At 39.5% G+C, this 17044-nt stretch overlaps 1 protein-coding gene across 2 annotated transcripts in view; it reads left to right on the forward strand.

Moving 5' to 3' along the window:
• Nucleotides 1-17044, forward strand: part of LOC127636054 (protocadherin alpha-C2-like) — a 36539-nt gene that overhangs the window by 11874 nt on the left and 7621 nt on the right. The window contains exons 1-3 of one of the 2 annotated variants that reach the window (XM_052116424.1): nt 1678-4409; nt 8450-8508; nt 14654-14742. In XM_052116424.1, the coding sequence (XP_051972384.1) occupies nt 1911-4409; nt 8450-8508; nt 14654-14742 (2647 nt within the window). In that variant the 5' untranslated portion in view covers nt 1678-1910. Of the gene's footprint in view, nt 1-1677; nt 4410-8449; nt 8509-14653; nt 14743-17044 lie in introns of those variants that run through there. The other variant, XM_052116425.1, reaches the window with a different exon arrangement.

Consider the following 17044-nt stretch of genomic DNA (forward strand, 5'->3'; position numbering starts at 1 on the left):
TTTTACTTTTTGTCATTTCCAACTGGTGCATGATATTAGATTGAGATTATGAAATGTAAATTTCCCTCACATCAGTAAAATGTAAATGTGCCTCATATGGTAACATCTAAATTATGTCAAAAAATATTTAGCATAATTGAATAACCTGACTGATTAGGTTATGCTAGCAGAAGTAATTTAGAAATTACTAAATCAGTTAGAAAGCGCTTTGAGGTAACAACTGCAACTGTGTATGCTTTGGAAAACGTTCAATATTACCTTAATATGTCAGGGGCCTGGGTAGCTCAGCGAGTATTGATGCTGACGCAGTTGCGAGTTCGAATCCAGGGCGTGCTGAGTGACTCCAGCCAGGTCTCCCAAACAAGCAAATTGGCCCAGGATTTTACATAGAAACTGGAGTTGAGCGTGGATTGTGGAGAGTAGCATGAGCCTCCACACGCAGTGAGTCTCCACTGTGTCATGCACAGCAAGCCACGTGATCAAATGCGTGGATTGACAGTCTCCGAAGCGGAGGCAACCACGAGGAACACTAAGTAGTGGGAATTGGGTATTCAAAAAAAAGGGGGATGCAAAAAAATAATAATATAATAATATCTTAATATGTCCAGTTAATGTTCAACACAAAGTTAAGTATAATAAAAAATAAGCAGAAGTCTTTTCTCAATGAAGATAGTACTGTATCATGCCTGCTTTGTATGGATATGACATGAGGGGACCCTAATGCGACGGGTTTATGCTTACAGCGTCAGCATCAGTCTGCCCTGACTTAGTTTATGTCATCGGTTTCAGAGTGACACGCTCCCTCTCTGTGGCGCATTTTGACGGATGCACAGCGATCGCGCCTGGGGCGCGCACGCCCGAATGACCCGGTCTGTCTGAAGTCAAAGCCACAGACGAGGGAGATTTACAGTAGATGAAGAGAAAAGCGCATGCTGTGGTGATACTACTAATAATAATTATATTATATTTGTTTTCATTATTATTATTATTATTATTATTATTATTATTATTATTATTATTATTATTACTGGAGTATTGCCTCTAAAAAAGAATATTGAAGACACGCAATTTGTTTTTGTTTTTTTACATTTTGTATAACACTTGCAAAGAGAGCCTCCTGGTATAGTGATTTGGTTTGCTGACAATCACAATCATGTTTGAGAAGTCTGAGCGAGATTGGCAGAGGTTTATTTGAGAGCAGCAACCTAAAAATGATTATTTATGGAAAGCATCACAGCCAATCATATGAATCAAAAGCAGTCTCTTTCAGAAAACCACATGAACGCATTTCATTTCGAGTGTTTATTGAATCCGTGGCTCTCCTAAAGTAATGAACTCAAGTTTAAAAACGCGTTGTCCTCGTTCTGGGAAATTCTTTCCAAATTAATGTGTAGCTGAATTATTTTTTTTCCCACCAAAATTACAGGGAACCTTTAAACGACGATGATTTGATAAATGTCGATGTTGATTTTTGGTTGCTTCCATCTTTTCTTACAAAGATTTGAAATTCAGAATGTTTTATTTGAGTAGGCAGCCCTTCCCCCGGTGTGCCGCAACAACACCATTGAGCATGAAGAGGAGCAGGAAAATGTATTCGAATGGGAGGGGTGGCTTGAGAGAGAGAGAGAGAGAGAGAGAGAGAGAGAGAGACAGAGACCGACCAGTGGCAAGGAAACACACCCGTCAGCGGCGCGCGCAAAGGGGAAAAAAGGATAAGTGCGGACAAAGAAAACATGGGCGCATCCGAGAAGTATCCGTGCGCTTCTATAATGGACTTGACACTTAGGCCATTGTTAACATAAATGGAAAACAAATTAGTTGCATTTAATGCTGAAGTGGGAGGCGAGGTATTGCAAACTGAAAAGGCGGAGTGCTGTTTTTAATCCATCTGCGGATCCTATGATCTTGCGATGGCTGTTGCAGGGATATGTGATTGCCTAGGGAAAAAAGTGCCTCTTTCGTTTTTGTTATTTTTATTATTTTGTGGCCTTGCTTTTGGACAAATACGATATTCCGTGCCAGAGGAATCCGAGAGTGGAACGATTGTAGGTGAAATTGCACAGGATTTGGGTTTGGATATTCGAAAGCTCTCCAACCGAAAGATTAAGGTAACCTCTAACAGCGGCAAAAGGTACGTGGATTACAAGAATGGAAAATTATTGGTGAACGAGAGAATTGATAGAGAGACACTGTGTGATGCGAGCACCGCGTGCATTTTAAATCTAGAGATTCTTCTTGAAAATCCGCCTGAAGATCATAATGTCGAAGTGGAGGTAACAGACGTGAATGATAATACGCCGCAGTTTCCCAGAGACGAGTATCAATTGGAGATCACAGAGTCGGCTTTGCCAGGCTCTCGTTTTCCAATCGAGCACGCGCAAGATCCAGACATCGGCATCAACTCGGTCCGGTTATACCGGCTCAGCCCAAACGAGCATTTCGCTCTTGATTCCAACAAACCCTCGTTGAATACCAAGCACATCGAGCTGGTTCTCAAAAAGCCCTTGGACCGCGAGCTCACCCTTTACCATCAGTTAATCCTGACAGCGACAGACGGTGGCACACCAGCACGAACAGGTACCGCAAAAATTAACGTACGCGTCTTAGATTCTAATGACAATAACCCGGTGTTTGACAGTACAGTATACAAAGTGAAATTGCTCGAAAATTCGCCAAAAGACACCCTGGTTATCAAACTGAATGCCACGGATCAAGATGAGGGAACAAACGGGGAGGTGCTTTATTCATTCAGCAGTTACACCCCAGACAGGGTCAGGCAAATATTCAGCATGGACACCAACACTGGAGAAATCCGAGTGAGGAGCAATGTGGACTATGAGGACACCAATTCATATGAAATGTATATTCAGGCCATGGACAAAGGCCCAGCTCCAGTGGCAGCCCATTGCAAAGTAGTGGTGGAGGTTGTAGACATGAATGACAACGTGCCAGAGATTGTGCTTTCCTCTTTGTCCAGTCCAGTGCGTGAAGATGCCCGTGCAGACACAGTGGTGGCCCTAATCAGCGTTACAGACCGGGACTCGGGCCCAAACAAACAGGTGACCCTTGAAATCCCACCTGGCCTTCCTTTCAAAATCAAGTCCTTTAGAAATTACTACACCTTGGTGACCTCTGCCTTCCTTGATCGTGAGACCACAGCAGCCTATAACGTAACGCTCAGTGCCACCGATGGTGGTAATCCTCCCCTTTCTTCTAAGAAAACCATTCAGGTGGATGTTGCAGATGTGAATGACAACCCTCCACGCTTTGAGCAGACGTCCTACACTGTGTATGTCATGGAAAACAATGCACCTGGAGCTTCGCTCTGCACCGTCAAGGCTCAGGACTCCGATGTCAATGAAAATGCTCGCATCACCTACACTGTCCTCAATGACAACAATCATGGCATCCCTGTCACCTCTTATGTGTCAGTAAAAGCAGACACAGGTGTTGCCTATGCCCTTCGCTCCTTTGACTACGAGTCATTACGAGAGTTTCACTTCCAGGTTAAAGCTCAGGATGGGGGTATTCCACCTCTAAGCCGTGTTGCCACTGTCTACATCTACATAATGGATCAAAACGACCACCCACCCGAGATTGTGAATCCCCCTGCCAATGGAACCCGCTCAACAGAAACTGTGCTAAAAAACGCAGAGCCTGGTACCCTGATCACAAAAGTGGTGGCCTATGATGCTGATGCAGGACAGAATGCATGGGTAATCTATCTATTGGACCAGGCCAGTGATCTGGACCTATTTAAAGTGCACGAGCATACAGGAGAGATTCGCACCACACGTCGCGTCTTAGAAGACAACTCCACTTCTTTTAGCCTTACTGTATTAGTAAGGGACCATGGCGAACCATCCTTGTCATCCACCGCCACCATCAACGTTGCCGTCATGGAGGTCCCACCCAAAGTCATGCCTGACCCCAAACGAATCATCCGCCCTCACAGCACTCTTTTGTTTTCCAACGTGACTTTGTACCTCATTGTGGCTTTGAGTGCCACCACCTTTGTGTTCCTTGTGACTGTGGTTGTGCTGGCTATTGTGCGTTGCCATGCCTACTGCACCCAACCTGGGTCCTGCTCACCCTGCTGCGTGTCCCAGAAGGCCCAAGCAGAGGGTGGAACTGGAGGGGGAGGTGGGGGTGGTGGCTCTCAGCCCAATAACAATGTAGTGCTCCGCCGAGACCTTAAGGTTGAACCTCATTATATTGAGGTCCGTGGTAATGGCTCGCTGACCAAGACCTACTGCTACAAGACCTGTATGACTGCTACTTCAGGCAGCGACACCTTCATGTTCTACAACACAGGCCGACCCATCAGTGGCACCTGGGGCTCCGAGCGCTTTTTTACAGGAGGGAGCGGATTTGTTCGCAGGCTCAGTATGCCAGATGCAGCAATGCAGGTGGGTCTCACCTTAGTATTTCTTTCTATGATTTAGTTTCTTTAAAATGAACATGCATGACTTATACGCTACCCAGATAACACTTGCATGTCTCCAGTATGTCTGTTTTAGAGTGTTTCATATTGAAGGTATTGCATTCTAACTGTACACATCTGATGAACATTTTAAAAAGAGCAGATTTGCAAACATTCTAAATTCTAAACATCTTAAATGTATCTGCTGAATGCCATTTGGGAGATGTACATGTGCTATCTGGGTAGCTCAACTCCTGGGTAGATCTAGTTTAAGTGGAAAAAGTAATTTATTGTGAAAATAAAGAGGAGCAGTCACACCATGGTTTGAGATTAAGCTCTGTGCCCACGTGTCAGATGCTTTTGACCTTGTCATCTCCTGTCGCACTGTGTAGTTATCTAGAGCAGCTTTACAGTGCTTTGCTTCAACCTGCATAAGTGTCAAGCATCAAGACTTTCTGGAGTAGCAAACTGCATTTCTGATGAATCAGGCATTTGCTCCCACATTTGAGGCTGTCATCACATTTTCCTGTTGAGGATCTTTTCCTTCGTCCTTCTGCTATACTGTCCATATCACAGTGTCTTAGACAGCCACTGTGTATGCACTGCATTCAAGAATATTGTGTGCATACTAAGGCAATGACCACATTTACAGTATCTGTTTTTATTTGAAAACTCTGTTTTCACTTTCCTACTGACATTGCTTTCCAAAGTATGAATTATTTAGTAGCTTTTTTGAAAGTCTCAGTTTCTGGTGGAGGAAAATGCTGTTAGTGTAAATGAGATATACAAACAAAGCAAAGTCAATGTGTTTTCCAATGAAAACATTAGTGTGGGCATGGCCTAAATGGTTTTAAAAATGTTCTATGGCTCGTTCCACAGCTGGTGATTTTACACAACTTTAAAAGTTTTTACGTCATAAAAGGTTTTATGAAGATAATCTTTTTGCATTTACAGTTTTTTTTCTCTTTTAATTTTTTGTCAAAAACTCATAGTTTATGAGTTATAGTTCACCCAAAAGGTTTATTCTAAAAAATTGACACTTATGCCATTTCAAACTTGTATGACTTTCTCCTGTGGAACACAAACAAAATAACTTTTTCCTTATTTTGAAGGATACAATATACTGTATTATGTCTTTGTGACTTTTTTGGAGCTTAAAAGTTAATGACCCCATTGACTTGCTTTATATTGACAAAAAGGCAGCATAAAGGTAAACCTCATGACTTGAGTGGTTTAATTATTTCCGGGTGATGCAATCCTTCAAAATAGCTCTGTTTGTGTTCCATAGAAGAACGAAAGTCATTCGGGTTTGAGACAGCATAAGGGTGTCTAAATTATGAGAGATTAATCATTTTTGGGGGAACTATTCCTTTAAGATAAAACATGCCATGTTTTGGTGAAGTGCTTGTGCAATGCATTTGCTGTCATAGAGATTTGTATGTGTTCCATTGATGTGTTTTTGTCTTTGTTTAAGTATGATGGCAACAAAATCAGAATATTATTTTTGCTGCTCAAGAATAGCTAAAGTTCACAGGCTCAACATCATCAGATTTTTTCAGATGTGTTGTGGTGGTTGTAAGAGGCTACCCCATCACTGCAGCACAGTCGACACTGCATAGGATTTAGAGCAAAAGCCGTCTGCCAGAGAGGCAGCAATGAAATTAACCTCCAGCCTTTGATTCTCAGCCCTGTAAATTATATTGTGAGAGAGAGGCAGAGTTGCTCTGCATGCTTTCCATCCCCCCTGAATTCACCTGATTAAAGAATGTTATTTACTCAAATTATCTGGGCCATTCTCTAATGCCTCATCCTATCACATATTCGCCAACCCAGTTTTTACTAGGGCAAATATAAAAAGTGTGGCTTGCTTTAGCTCAGAAATTACAGGCTTGTGCTCTCCCTCTTTCTGTTGGACCAATTAATGCTTTGCCTGTGAATTGCTGAAGGAACAAATTACTGTCTTATATTTGGGGATTTCTTAATGGGGGTTTTGTATTAGGTTACAAGGTAAATGGTCTTCTTTTGACCAGTTCTTAGATTGATTATTTGGCAGGAAATGCTCAAGTATCATTTTACAGTTGGTCAGCTTGTATTGCAGGATGATATCATTCTTGTACCAAGGGTTTGGTGTGGATGCTGGGAAAATAGAAAGATGTTTATGGACTTGATCTTGAGAAAAGTTGGACATTTAGGGGGGTTGGGGGGTAATTAAATATGTGTGTGGTAATGAGTTGTGTATGTTATTAGATGAACGTCAAGGGTGCTTCATGTGCTGTATTATTATGTATCCTCTATGCAAACACACACAAGCACACACAAGTTATACCAGCAAGTCATGGGCCATGGCTAAGTGCCAGTACTTTCTGTAGGCCTGGTCTCTTTCAGCTGCAGTTCATATTAAAATGCAAGACAGAGACACACAAGTACCATGATTTATGCTCATTGAGTATTGATGCTGACTACCACCCTTGGAGTCACGAGTTTGAATCCAGGGTATGCTGAGTTACTACAGCCAGGTCTCCTAAAATACCAAATTGGCCCAGTTGCTAGGGTGGCTCCACGGTAATGTGCTCATCAAGCCATGTGATAAGATGCGCAGATTGACAGTCTCAGATGCGGAGGCAACTGAGATTCATCCTCCACCACCCGGATTGAGATTTGTCACCTCTTTTATATTCAATATACACAGATGATTGCACATCACACACTGAATCTGTTAAAATGTTTAAATTTGCAGATGATACAACAATAGTGGGGCTCATTTCTGGGGATGACGATGTTGCCTATAGGAAAGAGGTCCTCGCACTGATTGAATGGTGTTCCAACCACAATTTAGAGTTAAATGTCTCCAAAACTAAGGAGCTAGTGGTTGACTTCCGTAGAAGGGGGAAGTTGTCCCAGCCCCTGTACATTAATGGGGAGGTGGTGGAGCGGGTGGACAGTTTTAGGTTTTTAGGTACTACGATATCATCATCTTTAAAATGGGATAATAACATAGCTACCATTACTAAAAAAGCTCATCAGAGGCTTTTTTTCCTTCGACAGCTGAGGAAATTTGGAGTTGCTTGCAAGGGTACCTTGCAGTTCTACCAGGCTGCCATCGAGAGTGTCCTTACTTTTTCTATTACTGTCTGGTATGGCAACTCTACTGTCCAGCAGAGGTCTCAGCTAGACAGGATAGTGAATACAGCCTCAAAAATCATTGGCTGCAAACTCTCCCCAATCTGTGAGATCTACTGAGGCCCGTGATTCGTCGCAAAGGCCTTAGAATCCTACAAGATGACACTCACCCTGCCAACTCCCTTTTCTCCATACTTCCATCAGGAAGAAGGTTAAGAGCTATTAAGACAAAAACCTCCCGCTTCCTCAATAGTACATATTGCAGAGCTATAAAATCTCTTAACAGCCCTCAACCCATGAACCAGTCACTTATGGAAAAAAGGCTCTCTTAACGAGTCTGCAGTATTTGCATATTTTTGCATTATTGGCACTCATTTTTTTATAGTGTTTTATTATACTTTTTATATATTTTATGACAATCATCAGTGTTTTTTATCGATTCTATCTATCTATTGTAGAGTTGTGGATTTTCGCTCTGTATTCATATGTAATTGTCACTCATATCTGACATCAGCCACTATAGTATCCTGGACTGTCATCCAAGTACGTGGTGAGCGATGTATTCCTTTTACTTTTATCTGTCTGTGTTAAGTGTCATCCCGTAGGGGATATCGTTGTGTATATAATTGTTCTATGTCTTTGGTTGCATTTTGTTGTTATGAGCACACTGAAGCAAATCCCTAACAACTTGTACTGAGTTGTATGGCAATAAAGTATTGAATCTTGAATCTTGAGGCGAGTCACTACACAACCACGAGGACTTGGAGCGCATTAGGAATTGGGCATTCAAAATTGGAGAGAAAAGTGGAAAAACAAGTACCATGATTTATAGATGAGAATATATCTAACCCTTTTCTGTCCTTCTACCCCTTCTTCTTCCCTCTCTCTCTTTCTCTTCCTCTCCAGCCCAAAGGGCCAAATGCTGACTGGCGTTACTCTGCGTCGTTGAGGGCAGGAGTACAGAGGTAAGCACTTTTGCTGTTAATAATGTCCTCAAAGAGTTTATTAATGTTATATTATTAGCTTATTAATAATCTGGCCTTTCTTTCTGAGAAACCTGAGAAATTACATACTTTTGCACAGTAGTGGTCTCCTTTTGTTTGTTTGTAAGAACTCAATAAAATAACGTGGGATGAAAGATTTCAGAGGACAGCAGGTAAATAAGAGAAACAAACAGAATGTCAAGTTTCCATTCAAGTTGCAAATGTAATTAATGACCAAAAATATGAAATATTGCAAAAACCGATTTGCAAAGAAAGCAGCGTTTCCATGTGTTCAAGAGAACAAAATCATCACTTCTGGGGAAATTGGCACAAAATAGAATGGAAATGGAAGTTGTGGCCTCTAGGGAAGCCACTGAGGCTTTTTTATTTAATGTAATAAATTACTCGTTGTTTAGAGTGCATTTTATGTTTGCTAGTGATCGGCAGGTCAAAATTCCTACACTGCATGATATTAAAACATGTTTAGCATATATTTGTAGAAATGTTTGTAAAATACAGTAAATTATTCTCTCTTTTCACAATCGTACACATGTAAAATGAAAGCTAGCTTTTCATTGCTACTATTTATCCTCTGCAATTTGGTCGCTAAAAGACATTTCTGTTGACAGTCAAACATTTGCTAAGCTAATGCAAGTGATGCAGTACATAATTTTCCAAGCATTGGTTAGTGGAATGCCTTTATGGTTGGAGATAAGCGATATCAAGTAGTAATATCGCCCACCCAACTTTGAATGGAACAAAGCATAATGCTGCATTCCATTCAAAGTCAGATGTGGGATATTCCTATTTGATATCTCCGATCTCCGACCATAATGGCATTCAGTTGCAAAATGCTCTGAAGACGATGGCAAGGAAACAAAACTACAATGCTCCCGTTTGGTTAGCAGGTATTCGACTGTCACCAGAGACATCACCTAACAACCTATTTTTGATAACTAACTCTGCAATGCTAGTATTTGTGATACAGGTGCACAATCATCAAAAGAGTGTGTCATTTACCACGTTTTGTACACCTGTCCCTGCAAAAGTTTTTTTTTTTGGCAGAACACAAATTAAGATTTTTAGAAGAATATTTCAGCTCTTTTGGTCCATACAATGCAAGTGAATAGAAAAAAAAAAAAAACACATAAATCAGCATAAAAGTAGCCTAATCCATGTGACTCCAGTGGTTAAATCAATGACTTCAGAAGTGATATGATAGGTTGGGTGAGAAACAGATCAATATTTAAGTCAATTTTTGCTAGAAATTCTCCTCACTGCTCAGTCAATCTCCATTTTAAATTTCACTTTCTTCTGTAGAATCTGTTTCTCATCCACACCTATCATATTACTTCAGCAGTCATGGATTTAACCACTGGAGTCACATGGATTAGGCTTCTTTTATGCTGCCTTTATGTGCTTTTTGGAGCATAAACATTTTGTCATCCATTCACTTGTATTGTATGGACCAGAGCTGAAATATTCTTCTGAAAATCTTAATTTGTGTTCTGCAGAAATATTAAATTTACCTATCTGGCTTGAGCAAGTTAAACTCACAAGATTTGATCATGCAATTGGCCTTTTTCAATGCAAAAAGCCCTTTCAGGTGCTGCTGTTATGTTCAGGTGTTGAACTGTGCTTGAGGCATTCTCCACAGTTGGCACCAGATCCGCAGCTGCCGTTCAAGTTTTTTATGTGTGATTTGATTTGACGGGAGACACGAGACTCTCCCTAGCCAATCACATTGATAGATAACAATAAACTCAGGACAGGGAAGTAGCAAACACAGATGGATGGAAAATAGCGCAGTAAAAGTACAGTTACAGCACTTAAAATCTACTCAAGTAAATGTAAAAGTAAATAAAAATTTTAAACTACTTCAAAAAGTACAATTCTTGGGAAAAAGTAGTTAATTACAGTACGTGAGTATTTGTAATTCATTACTTTACACCCCTGTGAACTGATTATTCATTCTCATGACTTGCTTAGGCGAAGTCTCGCAATTTATTGGCAAATGTGTTTCCATCGTAATTGATGTGAATGTCTTTTTACCGGATAAAAAATGTATCCGCCTATAGAAAGTGTATGCATTTTTGTATGCACATTATGGAGATTGTATTTGCATTGTGGCATTTCCATCCATAATTGTTGCTATATCCCAAAATTTGCATACAAATACTGGAATGGAAACCCAGCTAATGACTTGCAGTATCTACATTATATTAAAGAGCAATCTAGACACCAGAACAATGACCACCAGGAGCTCTCTGACTTCATCCTGACCCTCTGCCCTTTCTTCTGTGGACCAACTGTGCACTGTCTGTCTTCATCATACACAAACACTAGCTCTGGAGCGTTTGCTAAGGGCCTTTCCCTGGCATTGTGGCTCTCTGCAGTCTGGTCTTGAGTATGTAGGTCATCAGCATTCTCCACAGCAGATGCACAGTCCTTCACTACCAAGCATAAAGGACAAGCTAGCTGATGAACTGAGCATGTGAACACACACACACACACACACACACACACACACACACACACACACACACACACACACCTAATACAAAGGCAAGTCAACTCTCAGAGGAAGCATTTAGACGCATAAATATCGACAAAATGAGTCATCTCTAAACCTCTAAATATTTACACACACACACACACACACACACACACACACACACACACACACACACACACACACACACACACACACACACACACACACACACAGATATATATATTTAGAGAGAACAAGACCCCCTCCCATCACACACAGTTTCCAAAGGTTGAAGGGCTGTCTGTTTTTTTGTTTTTATAATGTTCTGCTACCCCATGGACTCATCTCCAGGCTGTGTGTTTGTGTGTGCTTCTCTGTGTGTGAAGGCTGGTGCAAAAATACACAAGGGACATCACACACAGGGTACATATTAAATGAAATTTCACTGACCCATTCAGAGCAATAGTACCATATAAATACAGTACAACACTGAATACAAATAAACTACATTATTAATTATTTCAAGTTCAACCATTGCTTGAGGCTTAATTCCAGGAGAAGCTATTATTTGTTTGTTTTATGTTATGTTTACATTATTTACTTATGATCATTTTCACTGACACCGAGGGGCCAAAACTAAAGGAATAGTTCAACCACAAATTACATTTATTTCATCATTTACTCATCTCATGTCATTCCAAACCTGTATAGCTTTCTTTCATGAAACTCAAAAGAAGACGTCAGGCAGAATGTTAGTCTCAGTCACCATTTGCTTTTATTGCAAGGAAAAGAGATCCAATTAAAGTGAATGGTGACTGAAACTAACATTCTGCCTGACATCTTTTGTTTTATGAAAGGAAGAAAATCATAGAGGTTTGGAAGAACATGAGGGTGAGTTTCACCATCCCTTTAAGATGATTCCTAATGTACCGAACTGAACTCTGTGTCAAATTTACTTCAATTTACGCTCATTCCAAACACCTCAAGTATTTTCTCTCAGTGTATTTACTCTCAGATTTGCCCTCCCCGTGAATTTAATCCACACCCCTCAATTGACAAGCTTTTCCTCAGGCTAGAAATTCACTGATTTACTCAGCCACAGTGAACTGGGTGCATTTCAGCTTGAAGGGAATTAAAAAGATCTATCTTGCTAACAAACACAGGATCAGAGTTATGAGAGCTGTAGAAGGCAGGGCACACCCTGTGCTGCATTGCAGATGCCCTACTATACCCACTTCCTTTCTTCTCTTCATGGCTGTACATTTATAATGGATGTATAGGAGTGCTTTGGCACAATTCACAGTCCTGCTGATTATGTAGGTGCTTGTCTGATCGTGGTTTCCATGGCGATGAACACAGTGAAAAGCTGGAGCCCGTCAGTTGGAAGTGTGTATAGAAAATTAAATGTCCCTTTTAACGTAATGCTTTCTAATATATACTCACAGCTCTGGGGTACAGCTTGGCATTCGTTGAAATTTTAAGTACATAGTACATCTTCAGCTGTCCACCACAAATTTTCAGGCATATGTTATACTGTACATAGCCTGCTGAGAGAGCAAGAGAGAAATGGCAGAATGGATGGAGGATGAAGATGGTAAAGAAACTAAACAATGAATTAGGGAAATCAAATTATGAAATGGGTCTTTGCGTATAGTGTTAAAGGAGAGAGAGATGTTCGGAATTGAATACATTTATATTGAATCCACATATATTTCTCTCAGATGAACGTTTTTCATTCATTAAAGAATAGTTCACTTAAAATGAAACTTCTGTCATAATTTACTCACCTTCATGTCGTTCCAAACCCATATGACCTTCTTTCTTATGTGGAACACAAGAAAAGATGTTTTAATGAATATTCTGGTCTGACTCAAAAATATTATACAAGTAGTCCATGTGACTGATGCATATACCAAGTATTTTGAAGACATACGATAGGTTTTGTTGAGGAAACAACCTGAAATCTAAGTCATTTTTCAGTGCTATTTTTTGTTCATAAGTACTATAAGAGAAGCTCATTCATGTTGCATGCTTGTTCATGTGAGATCTTGCATTTTTAGCATTAGCCCGCAATGGACACAAATGATAAATAACTTAAATTTTGTGCGGTTTCTCACTAAGACCAGTTGCATGCCTTCAGAAGATTTGGAATATGATGCACGACCCACATTAATTTATTCTATCAATTACCATTGTATTGAAAAGATATATTGAGCTATTCATTAAAATGTTTGTATTTCACATAAAAATGAAAGTCATATGGGTTTGGAACGACAAGAGAGTGACTAAATTATGACATAATATTTCGGTGAACTATTCCTTCCTATTTCCACATCTATTTCATTGCCATTCTTCTCTTCCTGACTTCTTTCCTGTGTCTATTTAGACACTTTCTCTGTCAATGTGCTGTATAGCTAACATGTCTGAAGGAGTTAAAGTATCATAGAGACACAATGCAATGACCCATGACAAGTCACACTACACACACACACACACACACACACACACACACACAACACCTCACGCACAGACATATCAGATCACATACAGACACATCAGATCACACTCACTCCAGGACACATTGTCACATGTACATTCGCCATCTCACACACCTTCAGGCCTAAAAGCTCAAAGAAACACAGCAATTCTTGACACATAACCCAACTGTCCCTCTCACATTCATTAATGTTCTTTCACGGCTAAAAGCCAAGCCTCATTTTACTGTTCAGACTGTTCAACCAAAAATAAAAAAAATGTCATAATTTATATGTGGTTCCAAACCTGTATGACTTTCCTCAGTGGAACACAAAAGCAGATGTTCTGGCAGAATGCTTGTCTCAGTCACCATTCATTTATATTGTGTTTTTTTTATCAAATGGAAGTGAATGGTGAAAGGCTAACATTTTTCCAAAACATCTTGTTTTGGTTGAAAGAATTTTCCTTTTTGGGTTGAACTATCCTATTGATGTGAAATTTGTTCCATGTTTTAACTAAAATAAATATTCTAGGTTCAATACAAGTTAGGCTAAATCAGCAGCATTTGTGTCGCTCCTTTTCTTTATAAAACAAAAGCAAATAAATGAGGTTACAGTGAGGCTCTTACAATGAAAGTGAATGGGGCCAATCTTAGGAGGGTTTAAAGGAAGAAATGCTTATTTTTAAATGCTTATTCTTATAAAGTTCTTTATGCTGTAATTTTTTTCAGTCATATAGAGGTTTATGGCATTACGTCATCATTGCAACTAAGTTGAATGGAAATAACTTTACACAGTAAAGGTTAGGAAGCGATTTTATCACATTTAAATCATGTTAACGCATATTGTTTACATCTTGTGGCTATGCTTTTAAAACAGTATTTTAGCATTTATGGATTGGCGCCCATTCACTTACAGTGTATTGTAAGTGCCTCAATGTAACCCAGATTGTTGCTGTTTTTAAAGAACACGAAAGGAAATGCGAAATATATGTTTGTGGTAATCAACATTTTTCAACAAATGCTTTCGATTGAGTTTAAATTGAACCCATTTCTTTAATTTTCAAATTCTTAATTTCATTAAGCATTTTCGATGCATTTCTTAATATTTAATGGATATTTAGTATTACAAGACAAATGACATTTTGCTTTCTTTTTAGTTCTGTGCATATGGAGGAGACTTCAGCTGTGATGCAGGGAGCACAAGGCATGCTTGTCCAGAACTGGCCCACAGTCTCCAGTGCTGCAGGTGGGGTCACATCTTAAAGACGTCCACACTGTAACTAACTGTAATTACACAGAAATCCTAATCAACTGAAACTGGAAACTTTATCATCTTCTGACAGAACTTCATGCTCTTGCTAATCTGAAGTAATTTGCCCTCTAGCAAAATCATCATGTTAATCAACCTATTACATCTGTCCAAATTAATATGCCCGATTCATACACTGATTTAAGATTAATCAAGAATCTCAGAATGAATCTAGGCCAACAAAAATGCCTAAAACGTTTGACCCAAAATGAAGCTGACTTAAAATGACATGACTTCATGCATGTTTAAAATAACATGTCTAAGGTTACATTTATTCATCCACAATTGTCAGCTGAGTCTCTCTCTCTCTCTCTCTCTTTGTGCATACCTCATGCTCTTTTACTGTCTGCATGTACTGAAAGATCTCAGATGCAATTACATGGCGTTTTTCCCTTTGTCTCTATGTATTGTTCACTCAGAATATAGTATTTGAGATTCAAAATGTGAACCCAAAATAAAACATTCACCCAAAATGAAAATTCTGTAATTATTTACTCACCTCATGTTGTTCCATTGCCATATGTCTTTTGTTTTTCTTTGAAACACAAAATGAGATTTTTTTTTAGCTGAATGTTAGCCTCAGCCACCATTCACTTTGATGGTTTGGAAAAGAGATGCAGTGAAAGTGAATGGTAACTGAAGCTAACACGTATTAGAAAAAACGAAATCATAAGGTTTTTGAACAACACAAGGGTCAATAAATGACGAAAAAATATAAATATTTGGTGAACTAAACCTTTATTCAAGCAGATACTCTCCAACTTGTATTTCAAGTAAAATCAAGTAATTTTTATTTGTGTAGCACTTTTCACAACACAGATAATTTCAAAGAAGCTTTACAGTGTGCTGTTTTTGTTTATATCGCCCGTGCTTGAGGGAATGGACACTAATGCTACAATAACCGGAGAGGAACCTCTGAATTAATTTGCACTTGACCCAGTCCATTAGTGCGTTACATGCACAATTTCACCAATCCCACTTGCACCTAGACTTGGCGCATGCTTGCACAAAAATACCTACATTTCATGGACTTGCCCTTGGCCATGCCCACTGACTTTGTGCTTATGACTTAAGGTATAACACTGCGGTTAGTGCTAGTGCTCTTAAAAGAGGGCCCTAAATGTCTTTGAAGTCCATCCTGAATTAACTGCAGAAGTTAACTGCCATTCTCAAACATCTGCAAGTATATTCTCATTTACTTCATACATAGCTTACCCATATAAAATAATGTTTTTATTAGTTATTATACAAGTAGCGACATATCAAGACAAATCTTCACCTGACAAGGTCTAATTTGTCATTAAGTGCTGCTTCTCTCAAGTGGCCATTTTTGTCCTGGCCTATTACTAACACATAATTATGCAACATAAGCACCTAATCATTAGTTGACACAATGAACCAAATGTGTTTATTTTGGGTAAGACCACAACGTGCAATTTTCTGGTGCCTTAGATCATATCTTTCAACTATACTGCTGTAGCTGAGAAAATATGAGGTTTATATCTAAATATTGTGAATTTTCCAACTATAGGCGTGTTCGGGGTTGGTAATTGAATTTGGATTACTCAAATATGCTTCTCCTTAAAGATCAGCCAGATAGACAGAGAATGATCAATCTAATGTGCCATTTGAGAAATGAAGGAAGAGCAGCAAGTCTCCCGGGTGGCGTATGGTAGCAATATTGACAGACTGATAGAGCAGAGCTGGACAGAACTGATTGTAGTCAGGGGAAGAAATGGAGTATGTGGGACAGATGGCAAACACAAGAGTGTTAGAGAAAGAAATTGTAATGCATTGATTCTTCATTATTGAGCTGTAGAGAGTTTTGACTGCATACTGCTCTAATGTGTAAAATTGGATAGACTTATAAAACTCAGCTAATGTGCTATGTTTATTAGTAGGCCAATGCTCTAATATTGAGCCAGTGCAGGTGTGTTTTATAAGCTCTGGTTTAGTACTTGTAGGTTGTAATGTCTTGTGCACTTGAGGGTGGCGGAATAGCAGGAACAAGGAAAAGGCCAGAGGAGATTAGCAGGGAAATGAGGCATAGATTAATGTGACATAGAAAGCAAAAGATGTATGAGAATGCATACTGAGAGTAATTTGACATATAAAGCATGTGGGATAGAGAGAGACAGCAAGTAATAGAGAAGAGCAAAAAAGATGATAGAATGAGAGTGGTGCTGAAAGAGAGAGAACGGGGATGCGGGGGTTGGAGATGCACAGAGGTTCAGGATTG

This window comes from Xyrauchen texanus, chromosome 43 (assembly GCF_025860055.1).
Source record: "Xyrauchen texanus isolate HMW12.3.18 chromosome 43, RBS_HiC_50CHRs, whole genome shotgun sequence".
Taxonomy (NCBI): domain Eukaryota; kingdom Metazoa; phylum Chordata; class Actinopteri; order Cypriniformes; family Catostomidae; genus Xyrauchen; species Xyrauchen texanus.